Source organism: Amblyomma americanum, chromosome 10, assembly GCF_052857255.1.
Source record: "Amblyomma americanum isolate KBUSLIRL-KWMA chromosome 10, ASM5285725v1, whole genome shotgun sequence".
Lineage (NCBI taxonomy): Eukaryota > Metazoa > Arthropoda > Arachnida > Ixodida > Ixodidae > Amblyomma > Amblyomma americanum.
This window is the reverse complement of record NC_135506.1, coordinates 17300935-17318534: the sequence shown is the minus strand read 5'-3', so window position 1 is coordinate 17318534 and position 17600 is coordinate 17300935. Positions and strand designations below refer to the sequence as shown.

At 46.1% G+C, this 17600-nt stretch overlaps 1 protein-coding gene across 1 annotated transcript; it reads right to left on the bottom strand.

Moving 5' to 3' along the window:
- Positions 1-5563: 5563 nt before the first annotated feature.
- LOC144108055 (putative serine carboxypeptidase CPVL) lies at positions 5564-12037 on the bottom strand. Its single transcript, XM_077641336.1, has 4 exons — positions 12021-12037; positions 11108-11306; positions 7670-7997; positions 5564-6557 (listed from the first exon to the last, which is right to left on the bottom strand). Exons 1-4 carry the CDS (start codon positions 12035-12037, stop codon positions 5716-5718), a joined length of 1386 nt encoding a protein of 461 aa, XP_077497462.1. The 3' UTR covers positions 5564-5715.
- Between the last annotated feature and the right edge of the window lie 5563 nt (positions 12038-17600).

Genomic DNA, 17600 nt, shown 5'->3' with positions numbered 1-17600 from the left:
TGTCCACATTCTCCTGGGAGGGCGCTAAATATCGATTCTAAAAAATCCTGGAAGATCCTACTGCGTAGTTTGAACTCTGAACTCCAGCTCTACCTGATCCCATTGGCTGAAGAGGCCGGGCGGGTCACAAGACCTCCCGGCCAGTACCTAAAGCGGTGCCTCTTTCCTCCCCGGTATAGTGCCGAGGGGTGTGGGGGAATGCCATTTGTGTTGGACAAAAAAAGTTTTCCTCCTCCTGGCTTTCAAAATCGCTTGCTCTATGGCTTAAAGCAGTTCATTTCTATATCTTATATAACAACTAAGCAGAGCTAGCGTAGTGCAGCCTTTTTTTCGCGGCGACACTTAGTGTTATTATATATTCCTTATAATAATATCACAGCACACCGAAATTATCTGCTCAGCCATAGAGTGCTCTGGATACTAAAGTGCAAGCTTTTAAACAGCAAAAGTAGGCTCTGAAACTCTTTGACATCGTTTTCGGCAAGCTACCTTTTCTCTATATTCACAATGTCGTCTTTGTACTGAGTGCTACAATGTAGGTTATATAGAAAACTAGGTGCTCGGACTCATTAGGCGAACTATACTAAGCCGAAAGCTTTTAATGGCTCATCGTTGGCCGTCCGCGAAGTCTGCCACAGTACAGCTGTCATTAAAAATATCAATAAATTTAAAATGAAAAAAATAAAGTTCAAACTAAAATAAATAAGTTAAAATTTAAAAGCGAAAAAATGCAAAACAAAAAATGTAAATAAAAGTAAAATTTAAACAAATCAAAACAAAAACATTTTCATCAAATGCAATGCCTACATGCACCGTGGAAAAAACTCGCGTTTAAGAGCGTTTATGCTTTCGGATTCCTGCAGGTAAGTTACAAGACTTAAGTGCCCTCAGAATTTTAGCGCTACAGCGTTAAGGAGCTCGTGGCGCAGAAAAGCCGGTGTCGGCGGCGTTGGCCGTGAGCGAAAAATGGCGTATCTCGGTGGACACCTGAACCGCGCCGTAAGGGAGGGGATTTTCCTTCCCATACGGCCCGGTTCGGGTGTCCACCGAGATATGGGAGACAGGCGTCCTTTCCTTAAATTGTTCAACAGGCCACGCGTCGCTCCGAACGGGCGATGGCGTTCCGTGCACCCCTTGGCAACGCTGCAACACGCTGTCGTGTCTCACTCTTAATGACGAAGCTTAAGCGTCCTCCAATTTTTCTTTGTGTGTGTGTGTGCGTGTGTGTGCGTATGGTGGCTTCATATGGGGCAGGATGAGCAGGAGTTGCTGGACGGCGGACATCCCTTTCCCTGCTCGAGTAATTCGAGTGCTTGTAGAGGCTGTTTGTGTTGTTTCTTTTTCGACAAGTCCAACACAGCTCCCTTCACTTAGAGCTAGAACTCGGTCAGCACAGGAATTTGACCTTCTACAAAGCGTCAGCAGAACCCTCCATAGACTTGCGATAACATTAATTGCCGCCTAAAATATCTAAACCTTCCCTCAAACTTACGCGTGCTAGCATCAGAAGTAAGACATGTGGTGCAACAACAGAGCTTTCTGATGTCACCGGCAAGTAGGCTGTCCAGGGCTCTCTGTGTGAGAATGACCTGTCATGTTTCTCCATAGTAATGATGACTGACCTGGCTGGCTTCGAACAGCAGTGTCTCACGGGCTTGGCGCATGATGGCCTTAGTTGCTTATGTGCCATAAAACCCAACCCAACACCACACAAACAGCAGTGTCTTTAACTGCGGCTGTATATATCCGGCCATTGCCGCGTCGCTCAAACATCTTTTGTACTGCTAGCTCACCCTTATATCGTGATTCTCACTGACTGAAAGTCCACGCTACAACGCTTGTAACCTGGGAGTGCCTTGGAAAAGTTTAGATGCCTGTCACTCTTTCATGAACACCGCATCAAAGAAGTTGCAGTTGCTTTCTAGCGACTCCCATCTTGCGTCCGAGACGCTTTTAAATGGCTCCAGATCTTCTTTCCCAGGAATCGCGGTGACCTGCAACAGTTCTATGTACAAAACAGTTATATGTCCTCTCCATCGTTCTTTTGATTGTGTCTTATTTGGCGCGTTGTCCTGTCCACCATTCTTGTGATTGTCTTATTTTGCGCTAACGTTTATACATAGAACCTGCAACAGCTGCTGCTGTCGCGAAATACCAGAGCGTCGGAAACCACCTAGCAATGCACCACTTCATTTCAGCTGCCTCTGCACCTCCTTTGATTTACACGGCGCCTGTCACAAGACAAAGCTTCTCTTGTCTATCATATGTGCACCAACTGTGATTCATTGTGGTGCTGCTTCGTATTATTTTGCTTGCTGCGTCACTGTTGTGTGTCAACTGTGCTGTCGTGTGAGATCATGTCTCTTATTGTGTGCGCACGCATTTTCCGATTGACAGTGAAATCCTGCTGTGGAACATTAAGAGATGGAGCGCGTGACTGCACGAAGACAATCTGGTCGGCGGACACCGGAGGCCCAACAGCTGACCGCCACGCAGCCGCAAAAACACTCCATTTTTTTGTACATTGGCCTTATTGGACAGTTCTATCAGAGACATTTCATTCCATTAGGTGCCACGAACGCAGCAACTGCCGGCATACCCCATGTAACGACATCCGGCCAGAACAAAACAACTACCACCACCACCGTTCATTTCAGCATTTTTTCTCCTTTCTCTTTTTATTTTAATAAGATTAGCATCTTCATTCAGACGTTCTCTGCTCATCTTTTATTGTTTCCAATGTGATGTTTTTGCCCATGAACTTACTATCGGAATGTTCGTTAAGCATAAGCTCTTAATGGAGAAAAGCCATCCACACTGAAGCGTTGTCCTCGCGGCTTGTGAAGGGAGTGGAAGGAGTGTTTAGAATCCTCAGTTGATGCATTTACTGCCACAACAGCCAGATCGTGCGACACGGAGCATCTCTTCGTCACCCGGTGGTGGTGAAGCATTGTTCACACTATGCACGCAAAGTTCGCCGCTAATTTAAAGGCGGGTTCATAGGGGCTGCGTATGAGCCGTGTCCAATAGATACGTCAGCGATGGTGGATACAGAGGCCACCAGTACATGTTGGCAAAACAAGTGATGGAGGTGGTCCCGGAGTTTCTTCACAAGAGCTAGACCACTGTATCTGCTTAACTGGCCATTCAGTGAGCACCTCAGATAAGAGGTTGGAGTAAGCACGATATGCAATATATTCTGTGCTGCGAAGCGAATCGAATGCTCTTGCCTCGATAGTGGGCCGTTGATTAGTTGGACATATCTGGTAGAGCGGTTCGGCGTTATTAAGGGTACTATGTCAGGGGTACTATGTCACCAAGGTGAAAAACACAGCGGGGACTGACCGTGCAGTTTTGGCTAAATTTACTCTTGGAATAAAATGATGTCCACATGAAAGGATTTTCGCTAGCCTGATGCGATTCTTTTCTACCAGTCCTCAGCCTGCCACTTTCTCGGCGCAGAAGAGGGGGCGCTCGACAAAGCGAGCGCAGTCTTCATGAAAAATTCGCCTTCATTCGCTCGCTGCCTTAGCGTTGACGAAGAACGAATGGCGCGTAAGTCTTTCTGTGTGTCTTATCTCGTCCCCACCAAGAGATTTTTTGATGAAATGGCGTCGCTTTGAAGATTGAATGCGGATCTTTTCTTGACACTACACCTAGCTGAATGCAGAGTGCGCTGGTCATGGAAACGCGACGTGACAGGAAGCGGAACATTCAAATAAATTCTGTATCACCTGCAGCAAGTACAGAAAACACCGTCCATGCCTTGCCTTGTTTTTTTTTTCTGACGCGGAATTTGAGGCCAGCACTAAGCCATTGGAATCCAGAGGATCGAGGAATTTTCCTGTCTTTGTGCACATGAGCTGAAGTGGTTTATGGAAGAAATAGAGCGGTGTAATACATGCACTCTTTGGAGGCGTGAATGGGAGGTTGGAGGGGTGATTTTAAAGATCGTTGAGAGCAGACGATAGTTTCTGGAGTTGTTGCTGAGTTAGAGAGAGGCACGGAACAGAATGTAGAATTTTTCCGAGCTCTAAGGCATTGGAGCTGGCTCGCCTGCTTTTTTCTCGGGTCATAGTGCCGCTGGCCGGCTGGTGCGCAAGGTAGGCAACTGATCGACAGGACTTAATCACGGCAATTCACTGCATTTGGTAAAAGCGTTCCTCAATATGGATACCCTGCACTCTTTAAGATTAAACCCTAGGAATAGGGGTGCGATTAAGGTAGAAAGAGATACGTGAGTTGACATAGCGCTGGTAGGAAATGTGTAAGAATTCAGCCACTGCATTGCCAGCCTGCCATGTAAGCGAACGCGCATCACTGCGATTTTTTTTCGGAGTTTATGGCTTGAATAGCCTTCATAGGCTTCACGCACATATATATAGCCTTGGTCAAAACCCTTATAACAACATGATTTGCTTACTCGCCCTGTATTGTCGCCTTTACTGCTTCCTTTACTACGGAAATGTTTTAAAAGGTGCCAACAGGGGTTTTTCCTCACACTACAGAGGGTTGTAAATTGGGATTTTTTATACGCTCCTCACTCCACAGCAGAAACACAAATTATGTGGCTCGAAGACTTCACCAAGAGCAGCCTGTTCCTGGCAGCTCCTTTGGTCCCCGTTCACCACGAAAATCTTACAAAGTGAGTACGCATCAGTGAGCCCGACTAACATATCTACGCCTTGTAATAATCGCTGAACAGAGAAATGACGCCTTGGAGACCGAGTTTCCTGCAATGTTTTCATTCGTTTATGCGTACTCATATAAACTCCAAAGAGAAACAAAGAGGGCCATTTGGTGGAAGGAAGGGTTGCATGCAAACTAGGCTGATCCCCTCTATATTCAGGGGACACCAAGGCAAGAAATACAACATACAAAATCCGTCGCTATATTTAAAGGAAATAACAAATGAAATGCCTTTCTGCCCACTGGCACGGACTGGTTGACTGCACCGCCGAAGATTGCTTCTTTTTTTGTTTATCTCTGGTTTGTTCACGGCGACAAATCCCTTCACTGATTTAACCGTGCATACAGGTAGAGGCAATATGAAAGGGAACACGGGAGCATGTGGCCTCCGCGCTTTGCGAAGCGCTGTCGCAGATACCCGGCAAGAATCGGCAGCAAAGGCGCATGCGCCTGGTGCCGCCCATTCTCGCAGGATCTCCGCGGCAAGCGCGGAGTCCACGTGCTCCCGTGTTCCCTTTCATATTGCCGCTACCAGTACGCTTCTTGGAAAGGTCGGCAGCACGCCCACCCGCATGGAGTCATTGTGTGCATGTGTGTCGTTATATCTGGAGCGGTATTCTAAGCCGCACAAAAAGAGGTATAGGCAGCAGTGGTTCTTACTAGTAACGAGCACACTTCTTTTATTGTAATATTTGGCGTGTAGAAAGAGTGATTACGCAAATATTTACAGGACGTTGCCATGTAACCCTCTGTAGTTAAAGTTGGTTTCTAGGATGCTTATCTAAACCTAGTAACCGATATATGGAGTCAAGCTTGCGCAGGTGTCGTCCTTAGAGCCACGGAATGCAAGGCAAGTACCTTACAATGCAACCAGTACAGTCTATAACAAATAATATTTTATTTAGATAAAGTTTGACAAATATTCATCTAGGAAACAGGTTCTTTAGAACATAGAACCAACTTACAAGCCGTTTTAGCACACTTTGAAATTCAAATTAAAAGTTCCGAAGCAAAATACATGTTATTTCAGCATGATAGAGTGTCGTTGCTGTTTGGAGGGGGCATCCTTTGGAAGTTGAAAAAACGACCGTACAAATCGCTTACGGCATATGAACGGTCCAGGGAAACATAGTGGCCACCGAAGAGCACGCTGGCATACATCAAAGTTACAGCCCTTCTCTCGTAACCTAACAATTCGAGTGAGGTGTTATCCCCCCGGTGCCACATCGTACGGTTTGCTTTCTTGAAGTGTTCAGAGCCACGCCATGTCAAATTTCTGAGCTGTCTTACAATATTGACGGCGGGGAATACGTCGTCCAGTTGTGCCGTATAAAGCAGTACATGTGTGTTGTTAAGAACGTGCTGCAATATGTGCTTGTGATCCACAAAGAAATCTGCAGCTAAAGCAGCCGCCACATGCGGCCTAGTGCCATCCAGCTTCCGCGAAGAATTAACGTGAATTATTTGCTTAAACGCCGTACTGTTCGCGTAAAAATAATATGCAAAAGTTTCCATGTTCCTTTGAGGCGTTATAATGCTTCCGTGGTGTTTAAATCCAGTCAACATTTCAAATAAGCTGTGATGCCCTGGCATACGTAAATTTAGAACTGTCTGGCTGAGGACGTAAGCAGCCGCGGTATAGTTCTTCTCTTCAGCAACCAGGTGTTGAATAATGTCAAATTGTTTCGCAAATTCAGTTCTGCCCTCTTCATCTAGTAGTCCGGTATAATAGAGGTAATCAGTGGAGTTGATGATATCCAACAGAGGAAACAAGAATCCGACACCCAACATCACTCCCCTGAGGTGGAAGGGAACAGCGGCTTGTTTCCTTTTCAATATCTTGCTTGCTGCTCCAATGGCTGACCTCGCTGAAAAACAAGGAAATAATCAGCACACATTTCTGAGCAAAGCAAACGTAGGCTTCAAATTATCACAGTTGGCTGTGTAATGTTTAGTCTCGATACTAGTCTTCTGTCATGATGGGACTGAGAAGTATCCGCCAGCAGGCAGCAGTGATGGTGTATTAATGATTTAACCATCAGTTCTACTGTAATATTTGTTTCAAAACTGTGCATGCTGCGTGATTTTTCGCTGGTCCATAAATCTTACTTAACGATTTAAAGTAACAGGTATAGTTTGCTTGTTAACATAAAAAAATATTTGCAAGTCAAGTTGAATTTTGCACGTTAATATTGATTGGGCTCACTTTCTTGTTATGATGGCAATAGAGAGAGAGAGAGAGAAATAGGAAGGAAGAGGGAATTCAGGAATGTTAACCAGAAGGCTGTATTATGAGCTTTTCACTACTATCCTACTTTTTGAATAATATTTAAAATGTACCGCTAAGGACCGTTTTTTGCGCACCCTTTTGTCTTAGTAATGCGATCAGGCCACTCAAGATCACTGGAATAGGGGTTAATTAAAAAGACCAAGAAAAGGCAGTAATTCCTGATTTTTTTCCTTGCTCTTTTGCCCCTCAATCACGGACTGTATCTTCCGTAAACCCAGAAATTAATGCTTCATCATACAAGGCAGATAATTTTTCTGTGTTTTTCATCGCATATAAATATTATAGACTATTGTTTGGTTTTTACTGATGCGCTTAAAAGAGAAATTGGAAAAAAAAGACATAAAAGAAAGAAAGGAGCCCGCATCAGAGTGCTGTTCCAGGCTTGAAGCCAATTTAAGAGAAACGAAAAGGAGCTAAACGCTCAAAATAGAAAAAAACAATATACACCCAAGAATGAGGGGGAAAAGCAGCAAGAAAAAAAAATCAGTAATCACTGCGTTTTCTCGGTCTTTGTATCCAATCTTGAACACAATGCGTAAAATACAGCCATAAACGAGAACCGACAGCAAAGAAACGATGTGACTATTCGCAAAACATACTCGCTTCGCCAGCGTACACCTGTTGTCGACTGAATAGACACACACGTACGTTACACTTAGTTGCACAATAATAGGCATTTAGAAGGGTTACCTCCGTACGACTCTCCAGCGATGAAGAAATCTTTGCCTATGTTCTCTGGGAATATGTGGGCAAACCGGCGAAGAAATAGGACAATGTGGATAGAGGCTTCTTCAAGTGTTCCATTGTATTTCTTCCTGCGGTCAAAACTGTATCCCGAACCAACAGGCTGGTCTAGGTAGATAATGTTCGCGTAGTTTAGAAGTGTGTGATTCCTGTAGTACCGCTGCCCGGAAGCGTCGATTCCCAGGGGTCCGTTCTCGAGGAACTGTCCGAACAGCGAGGATTTCCCGGGTCCACCTTGCAGCCACAGGAGAAGTGGTTTATTCTCTGAATACTCCTGCGGGCAGGCAACACGGTTTTGATATATCCAGCTAGCAAATTTCTGAGTGCCTGTATAGCAATGCAACCACCTTCCGCAAAGTTTTTTTTCATCCATATTTAGAGACATCCATCTTTTTCCCAATAAACGGATGTCCGTTATCATATATGTGATTGTCTTCCGGCTCAAAAACTATAGAGACTGTGTACCATCTCGCATCGCACCGCAAGATAGCGCATGCACTGCTATTAGCCGTGCCGTTAAGAAAGAAATATTGCTTCGATAAGTGACAAGAGCCGCACAAATTTAATGGCGCCCTGACAAATTAAATGACATCGTACTATTGACATCTATCACCACTGCTCGTCGAAACACCAGGCAGGATGCTTTGACGCTGCATTTCTACTCTCAATGGACAAATTGAAAAAGTGGCATGCTCCTGGGAAGCAAATCACTGTTAAGTCTCGATGGTCGCAACAAACGCCTGATTCATGTAGCGTGACCACGCCAATGTGAAAAAGGGCTACTAGGAAAATTCCACCAGCGCATCCTGAGATATAGTCTTGGTTGGTCGAAAGAGCACAAAGTTACCCGCGATGGTGAAACCAAGGCATGCAAAGGACTCTAAAATGAAGGTATCATTGGTAGTTTGGGGTGCGCGTGGGCTCGCCTGCCGCGAACTCCCTCACGACTCGACTATAGCGCACTAGGGCCAACTTCGGGCCATAGCTCCTGTGCTCTGTTTACTTCTCTAAGCACTTGTACAGGGTTGGTCAAAAGTACCCAGGCCACAGGGTCTGCTTTACTTCTGTATATCCCGGCACTTAAGATACCGTTCGAGCTATCGAAGTTGTCAGATGTTCGAACGGTGCTTCTGTTATCGTCTACAGATATTATGAGCTTCGCTCATGTCATAACTGTCTCACTACAGTGCTCAAAAGGAGACCCTGTGGCCTGGGAACTTCTGACCGACCATGTACATCTGCATCTCCGAGTTACCTCTGCCTACCACAACGTGAAGCACGACTGCTCTGTCGACTGTGCTTTTGCGTTGCGTTCATGAACCAATATTTCTTTCTTATATACATGACTGATGGCCCTGTATGCGCTATCTTCTGGTGTGACGCGAGGTGGTACACGTTCTGCACGCATATAGTGCCGAAAGACAATAACTATGCTGTGCACTGGACTCTCCTGACCCTTTCCGCTGAAAGAGATGGATACTCGGACGTACCTGCGCGACACGCTAAGACTGCTGTTAGCTAAGCCTTACTAGCTATATTTTCCTCGTAGTTATCTTTTCTCCTCCACGGTTAAATCCACCCGTCTCTTTCACTCTGTGTAGGGTAGCAAAACCAGCACCTTCTCCAGCTGAACCTCCCCGCCTTTCCTCCTCCCTGTCTCACTGCGTATTTCTAATGGCTATTCTGAAACCTTCCTCTCTGCTATAATAGGAATTACTGTTCTTGAAATTGTATCCCTGCCATCAAGAAAACAAAAAAAAGCAGACGTTAGAGACAACCGCCTATTCGGTATTTCCCCAACAGCCATTTGTGAGTGGGCTCTCTTTATTTCGGTGAACTGTTAACCCACTAAGGAGTGTCACTGCAGCAGTTCTTTATTCCGAGCAAATATTTATATTGTATTCAAATCAACTGAATAAAAATCGTCGCAAGCTAAATAAGCGCAAATTGCTAAACTCTCCGCAATAATGCATTGTAACTAGTCAAAGGTTCGACTAAACCCCTGGCGAGGAGTGAAACGGAAGGAACTCTTGTCAGTGAAAGCGACCCCTCCCCCCCCCCAATAAAAAAAGAAATAAAAGGAAAACGACATTACTCAATCCAAGCTTCCTTTTCACAAGTGTGACAAAGAAAGATAACCTGGTGGCGCAATAATGATGATGCTGTTGATCGAAGTAGAACGTTCTTGCGGGCTAGTTGGTTCATGGCAGAAAAAAGGTTAGTACTGCGCGAATTAGACACGACAGGAGAACAGGAACAAACACGCCTGTGTTGTCGTGTTTGTTCCTGTTCACCTGTCGTGTCTAATTCGCGCAGAACTAACCTGTTGATCGAGATAGTTACAAAAATAAATTATTTTAAAATTGCGATTTATGGTTAAGGAGGGAAAGGAAAGCGAAAATTCCCTTCAGAAGCTTGCTTGAGTATCGCAATTAAGGCACATTATCTTGCTCACGTCCCTGCAATATATTGAACCTTCGAACGATATCTTGCGCACAGCAGCTAACATTTTTTTCTGAAAACATGTGCAACTTCAACGTGGTAGTCTTTAAATATATTCCCTATAGCCTTGCTTATGCTGTGCGTTAAAATAACATGTACGCCTCATAAACTAGAAAATCCAACAAATTAGTTGGCTAAGGCGCATACGAGGTCCAGGTACCCGGCTGTGCATGAAAAAGCACAGGACGCATCATAGACTGGCAAGCAGATTCTCTCATAGCCACGGAGAAGCCCCTATTGCTTCAATTTGTGGTCACATCATTTTCACATGCAACGGGCTCCCACAGAATTGCCCATACACGCCGAAATCTTCCCTCACATTCGCACACGATCACTGCGTGATGGGAAGTCATCAATAATAAATGTGTCGTCTTTCGCTATCTGTTTCTTATACACAGCTGCGGCGCCACTTGTTCGCTTTACTTCTAAAGAAAGTCCACGTAGAGGTCCTGTAATGTTATTTCCTTCTTTTCATAATTCTTATCAATGGCGACTGCTCGTTTAGCCGCATAAAAATTCAAAATGCTGTCTTTACTCGTTTGGTACGATGCATACAAGGACTCGAAATAAGTCGTTGATCCTATTTTGCACAAACATGCCTGAAAGGTGTAAAAAGTTAGTGACGTCATTGGTTGTAAAAAATAGCACGCATTTTTAGTCCTGCCAAAGCCACTAAAAAAAAAAATACCGCTCTACACATGTAACAAAAGTCAAGTTAACTTGCTCAACTCGAGGGCAGGGTTAACCACTTCCTACCGGAAGAGTAAAACATGAAGTTTAATTTTTTTTTTGAAGCCGTGACTCCACCAATTAACGCATATCATTTCTATCAAGACAGCGGGGGCGTTTAAATGTGACTAGGGCTCAGAAAACAATGCTTGCCTTCGATTTGATGTATAGGAAGAACAGGAAAGAATTATCTGCACGGCTGTTCCTGCGGTCAACGCTAATGAACCCGGAGTAGGCTTCAAGGTCGTCACACGGCGGCGGCAGACACACTCGGCTTTGATTTCTCTTTTCTTGAAGAGTTTCGTTGGAGCGGAAGTCTTCCAAGGAAAACGTCAAATCTTCAGAAGAGCCGCTGAAAAATAGCACAAAATCGTTAAAAAAACTCCCCAGGCTCTCTTTTTCTTTTTTTACACGCAATTCAAGCTTGCCGCAGTCTTTCATAATTGAGAAAACTCTGTATTAGTACTTTAGTGCTCTAGCATGCAGTTTGCGTCTTTAACAGAAACACGAAAAGTCGGTTAAGAAAGCGAAACCATTGTCACGGTTAGGAAACAAAGCTTCTATCTGCGACATCTGTCCCTTAGCGTACTTGCGGTGTGTGACACTTGTACCGAGTGCTCTATACACAAATATCTGCGATATCATCTAATAACTGTGCCAGTACCTTGTATCTTTATTGAACTGGAAATAGGAAATCTTTAATGAAGGATCTCGATGTGGTGAAATTTTAGAGGTCCGCTGAGTATATACTGTCTTTTCCAAAAGTGACCAGGCTGCGGGGTTTGTTTCGTAGCCTTGCAGCGGAGCACTTATGGCACCCGTTAAGCTATCAGTCTGCGTAAGTTAAAGAAGACGCATTTCTCGAAAGGCCTCGAAACCGTTAGTGTAACTCCCGAAGAGTAGAGTTTTTGTACTGCATGTATAGCAGCTTATACCAGCTGCTGTCAGAGCCGATGCCTGCAATCTGCCTTTGTCACACGGCCGCCGTGCGCATGCCCGCCTCTTCACCTGCAGCTGCACTGGTTGAAAACAAACCACCGGTTCCTGCTGCGCACGCACAGCTCACGTTAGCGACAGGCACATGCGACAGATGGCGGCAGCTGTCAGCACAAACTTGCTACTTTGCAGGTGCCGTTAGCGCCTCGTGGAACCAGATTGCACCTGCGTCTCCCACGTGCATTTTAATTTCAACCAATAGCAGAAGAATTTTAGCCAATCCGCAGAGGGCGCCATATTTTGTGAAAAAGTCGCATTGATGATTTCTGAACGTAAGCAGTGTTTCTTCCCTTCTTTACAACAAAAGACAAATTTGTGGCCTGCGCATTCTTTATATAGCGCCACAGTCCGCGAATCAGTACATTAAGCAGGCAGAGGTATTTACAAAAATGCGCTTGCTTACCGGAGGGGAAAAAAGTACTCGCAAGTTCAAGCGTATAATATGGCGATTAGACAGGACGGTGAGAAAGGACAGACGCTCAGACAGAACGCAGAAGAAATATTTATGTATGCATTTGCGTTTATGCCCCCCATTTGCCACCAACACCCCAGTCACTCCCAGCTGTTTCTATTACTGCATATTCGAGGTCTCTGAACAAGTATCAAAATAAAACCTTGCACCTTGGGAACTTCTGCGTTTGATGGATTTTCTGATCATCAGCCAAGTGTTGTAACAAATTGTACGCCGACCTAAAGACCACAAATTCAATCTCTTCTGAGTGTTGGGTAGTACTGCCAGACTGAGGCTCGCGAATGATTTTCACAACCGATAATTGCCGCTCGTAGTCGTCCCTCTTAGTGACCGAATGGCTTCTAGTGTCAACATAAGAAACTTTAGATGTCAGTGTTCTGACGGGTGTCTAAGCTCTAATTAGGGCCGAAACTTCGGTTGTCTTTTTCAAATGTAGACGGATAAAAAATTCTCGTACCACGTACTCGCTCTGTAGATTTAAAATTAAAAAACACAACTGTATAATGTCTCATAGAACCAGTATTTCGTTATATGCTCGATTTTTCATTTAAAAAGTTATGTTCTTCTGGAACTTAAAACTTGAAGTTCTCTAATTCTGCTGTCCTTGTGAAAATAACCTATCAAATATTTCCTCAGCAATACGCTTTGGAGTACATCGGTCAAAAATTTATCTTAAATTATGCTTTTAATAATTAAATACAGGCCGGAGTTACAATAAAACTCAAGGTGTCAGTATTTTTATCTCAACTGGTCTAAGAATCCGGGACGTTAAATTTTTGTTTTCCTTAAGGCTGAATTTAGGCACACAAATTTCAACAATTTTACTCCGCCTACGTACTCCTTGATAGCCACCTTATACGCATCTGAGGGCGCACATGACAATTTCTTACAACAATCTGTACACTGTTTTCTTGTTTTCACTGCAGTAAGCTATATCATGGCAGCTTTAGCGGTATCGAAATGATGAAATGATGTCTCTACCTCCCGATTCTTGGCCGATCCCCCAGTGTGGGTATGTGCCATCTTTTGAAAGACTAGCAACAACACCAACGCCTCAGAGGATCGCACAGAGCTTAGGGCCCAGCCTTTTAGCAAGAAGACTCTGGGACAACCCCGCATCCCATTTGGTGGAGGTCGCTCATTACCCTTGTCCTCATCCTGGAACTTGGCAGCCGTACGTAACTATTACCGGCCACGATGCACGACGGTGCGAACCAGACATCGCCGCCTGTTCGTCCTCCAACCATTCTGTGGTCTGGTGCGCAGCGGCAGCGCGACCCAGCTATCTTCAGTGGTGCGGATGACCACGACGTTGACGACTGGCTGAGCTCTTACGAGCTTGTCAGCACTTACAACAGGTGGGACGATTCCGTCAAGTTGAGCAATGTGCTATTTTACCTCACGGCCATTGCCAATATTTGGCTTCGCAAACTTGAAGCTGACATCCCGACGTGGTCCTCCTTCACAACGAGCTTTGCAGACGTGATCGGCCACCCCGCCGTGCCTAAGCTCCGTGCCGAACGTCTCCATGCCCGCTCTGAACAAACTGGCAAATTTTTCACAAACTATATCGAGAATATTGTTGACTTGTGCAAGCGTGTAAACCCGGCCATGCCACGGGGCGACAACGTCAATAACATCCTCAAGGGAATCGCCGACGATACTTTTCAAATGCTCTTGGCACAGAATCCCACATACGTCGTCGATGTCATCCGGCTTTGCCAAAGCTATGACAAATTACGGACGCAACGTTCTTCTACGCGCCGGTCTGACGAGCCTGGTGGCGCACTTGCTGGTTTGACCCTCCGCGTTCCACCTTCTGACCCGTCACAGTTCCTGCAGCGGTCAAAGCCTTCATCTGTGAAGTTGTTCGCCAGCTGTCTCTTATGCCTCACGTTCGGAAAGACCCCGTCTGTTCTCCTCCCAACCCTGTGCTGTCTCTTGTGCCAACTATCTGCCAAGTAATTCAGGACTAGGTCGCTTAAGTCCTACCACCGACTCATCCGCTTCCTCCTGTTACTACGCCACTCAACTATGCTGAAGCCGTGACTCAGTCGCGTCGACCGTTCGCTCTTGTCGCGTATCCCACCAGTCCTCCTAATTTTGCTCCACCACCGCCCACAGTGGTGTCCATGGGTGGTGGCGTACAAATGGTTCGAGCGCATATCTGACGCTCAGACCATACTCAGAGATGCGCTATCTCGAACCAGGCACTGCCACTAGACCTCGCTCTGCGCACTGTGGAGAACAGACGGCAGGAAACTATAGCGTTCTAGACAGGTCTGCGGTCTACTGCGCGCACCGGCATGCTGACCAATATTCTCTCACCTTTCATCGATATGCTGGCCTTGATTTTTTTCATCGGCATCTAGTGCCTGAGTGCATTGCATATGTGGCAAGCCACAAGCAAGAAGCAGAAGAAACTGAAAACACTTGGAGACTTCCATCAAGGAATACGACACGCAGGCACCACAAACAGGCGTTGAATGCGCCTTCGTTAGTGCATCGTCTTTTAAATTGCCTTCCGAAAAGGTCAGCTGCAGTTGCCGCGAAAAGTGAACGTGGCGTATGAAAACAGTCACAGCGGGAATGATCTTTTTTCTTTGGCAAACGATTACGGATTGTTGTACAGACCTTAAGTGGAGTGGGAGGAGTCACGGCGGAGACGTTCTTTTTTGCGACGTTCTCTGCGACCGCTTTTGTAGCACTCTAGCCATGATAAGATCAAAGGTTGTTTTGTGTGCGGCAGTTTCCCTCTCAAATAATTCGCTCGTGCTTTCGATGCTTTTACAAGTGGAAATCCAACTCTTTCGAGTGGAAAACCACTGCGTACTGCGTACGGCATTCAGTCAGACTTGGTAACATTGATACCGTACAAAGCTACAAGAAGAATATGGGCCGCTGTGGCTTTTTTAATTCGTTACCATTTCGAAACCAGCCGCTGGAAAATTCCGGAGCGCAATGATGAAATAAACACATTCGACATTAAAGCCTATCCTATTGCGTGTCTAATTTCTGGGTACCGTTTTGAAGGTTTGAGGGTTCATTTCCTCAACTAGGTGTTGCGGACAGCCAGAGGAGGAGGAGGAGGAAAAGCAGGGAGGTTAACCAGACGAATAGCCGGTTTGCTACCCTGCACGGGAGGAAGGGGTTAGGGGAGGAAAAGATGAAGGAAGGAGAAAAGACAGTTGCAGGAAATTAAAGTCACACCGTTCAGTAAAGTCACAGCCTGTCGTGCAGGCCAGAAGTCCTCAAAAAGCGGAGCAGTGCCTTGGAGGCCTTCACCACCGACGACCGCCGCGGCCAGTGGCCAAGAATCTTCGTTTCCGTCAGCGGGCGCAGGTCTAGATGCTCCAGTGCACGGCAGAGAGACTGTCTTTCGGCGCTGTAGGCAGGGCATCCACAAAGAATGTGGGCTATTGTCTTATCACACCCGCAGATGGCACATGCAGGGCTGTCAGCCATACCTATAAAGAGGGAGTAGTGCTTGGTGAAAGCTACATCAAGCCACAGGCGACACAACAAAGTTGCTTCACGTCGTGGTAGGCCGGATGGAAGCCGAAACTTCACATCTGGGTCTAAGGTTTGTAAACGCGAATGAGAGAATTGGCCTCAATTCCACGCGGCAAACGTGATGTCCCGCGAAAGTGGTCTAAACCTGCCCGCTGCGTCGGCTCTCGAGATGGGGATGGTCATACAATCACCATCATGGTGAGCAGTTCGCGCGGCCTCGTTCGCGCGGTTGTTGCTTGCGATGCCGCTGTGTCCTGGCAGCCATTGGTAAACAATATGGTGCCCTTTAGTGAAGGCGGTGCGGTGGAGCTGTCGGTTTTCCGCGACAAATTGTTCATGGGACCCGTGACAAAGAGCAGATTGTAATGCTTGGAGGGCTGCCTTTGAATTAGTGAAAACACAGCATTGCTGGGGTGTTTCTTCTCTGATATGCTCATTGGCGACACGAATAGCAGTAAGTTCTGCACCATTCGATGAAGTCCGGTCTGACTTTTTCATTTTCTTAACTATGGTCCTTACGGGGATGACTACGGAGCCCGAGGAACTGGAAGGGGTCACTGAGCCATCGGTCTATACGGTCCATTCTAGAGTGGTTTGTTTTAGTGCTGCCGTCGATAAATCAGCCTTCTTTTTGATGCCCGGTATAAAAAGAAGCCCACAAGGTTCGTGCATACTCCATAATGGAGAAGACGGTCTAGAGGCTTGTGTAAATTGGGTTGGTAGGAAGTCGCGATGGTCATCAATAATTTTCGCGAACGATGTACACGGCCGGTTAGCAGGAAGACTGGCAATATGGTGTGCGGGAATCCAAGAGAGGTGACGAATATGCACTCTCAAGGCTTCGATTGTCACATAGGCAGTCATTGTACTCTCCTGATCGATGAGTACTGTTGCGGCTGTTGACGCGAATTGTGGCAGTCCCAGGCACGTCCGCAGAGCTTGAGCCTGAACACTGGAGACACCATATGTTCGTCTTCCTCAAATTTCATAGTGCAGGAATACTGCACCGAAGGAATCCCATGAATAATGCGGGAAAAACTGCGGGAATAATGCGGGACAGCCAGGGGAAAAGCTGCATAGACAGCTTGAGAGGTCCTGGCTTCCTCTTACAGTGCAATATGGACGGCGGTGGAGTACGACAATGTAAGGAGAAAATTCGGTACAGAGAATGAGAAAAGGCAAGGTGCGTCTTGTCACGAAGAATTCACGATGAATTTCATCATGAGCGATGCACGTTGTGTCAGTATAAAAGTTCTAAAAATGAGCCATATGTTTACCGCTTTTTGCCTCTCCGCGGATAATTTCCGCAGCCTCTGTGGTAATGGCCAAAGTACATTCTCACCAGTACTGTGCTGCCATCACGCTTAGCCTAACACCGTGGGCATCTGAACGACCGCGGTCGCAAGTTCCCGCCGGTAATCGGCCAGGGAAAGGCGAAGCTATACGCTCGGCGTCAGTGACGTCAAGGCTTAGGCGCACAGCGCCACAGCTTGCGGCCTGCAGTCCTTGAGCGGATTCTCGCATATAGTAGTATTACGTCTGCTGTTAAGCGCCCGTTCCTGGGTTTCTCGTCGTCGTCATCACCGTAGTAGTAGTAGTAGTAGTAGTAGTAGTAGTAGTAGTAGTAGTAGTAGTGGTGGTAGTGGTGGTAGTGGTGGTAGTAGT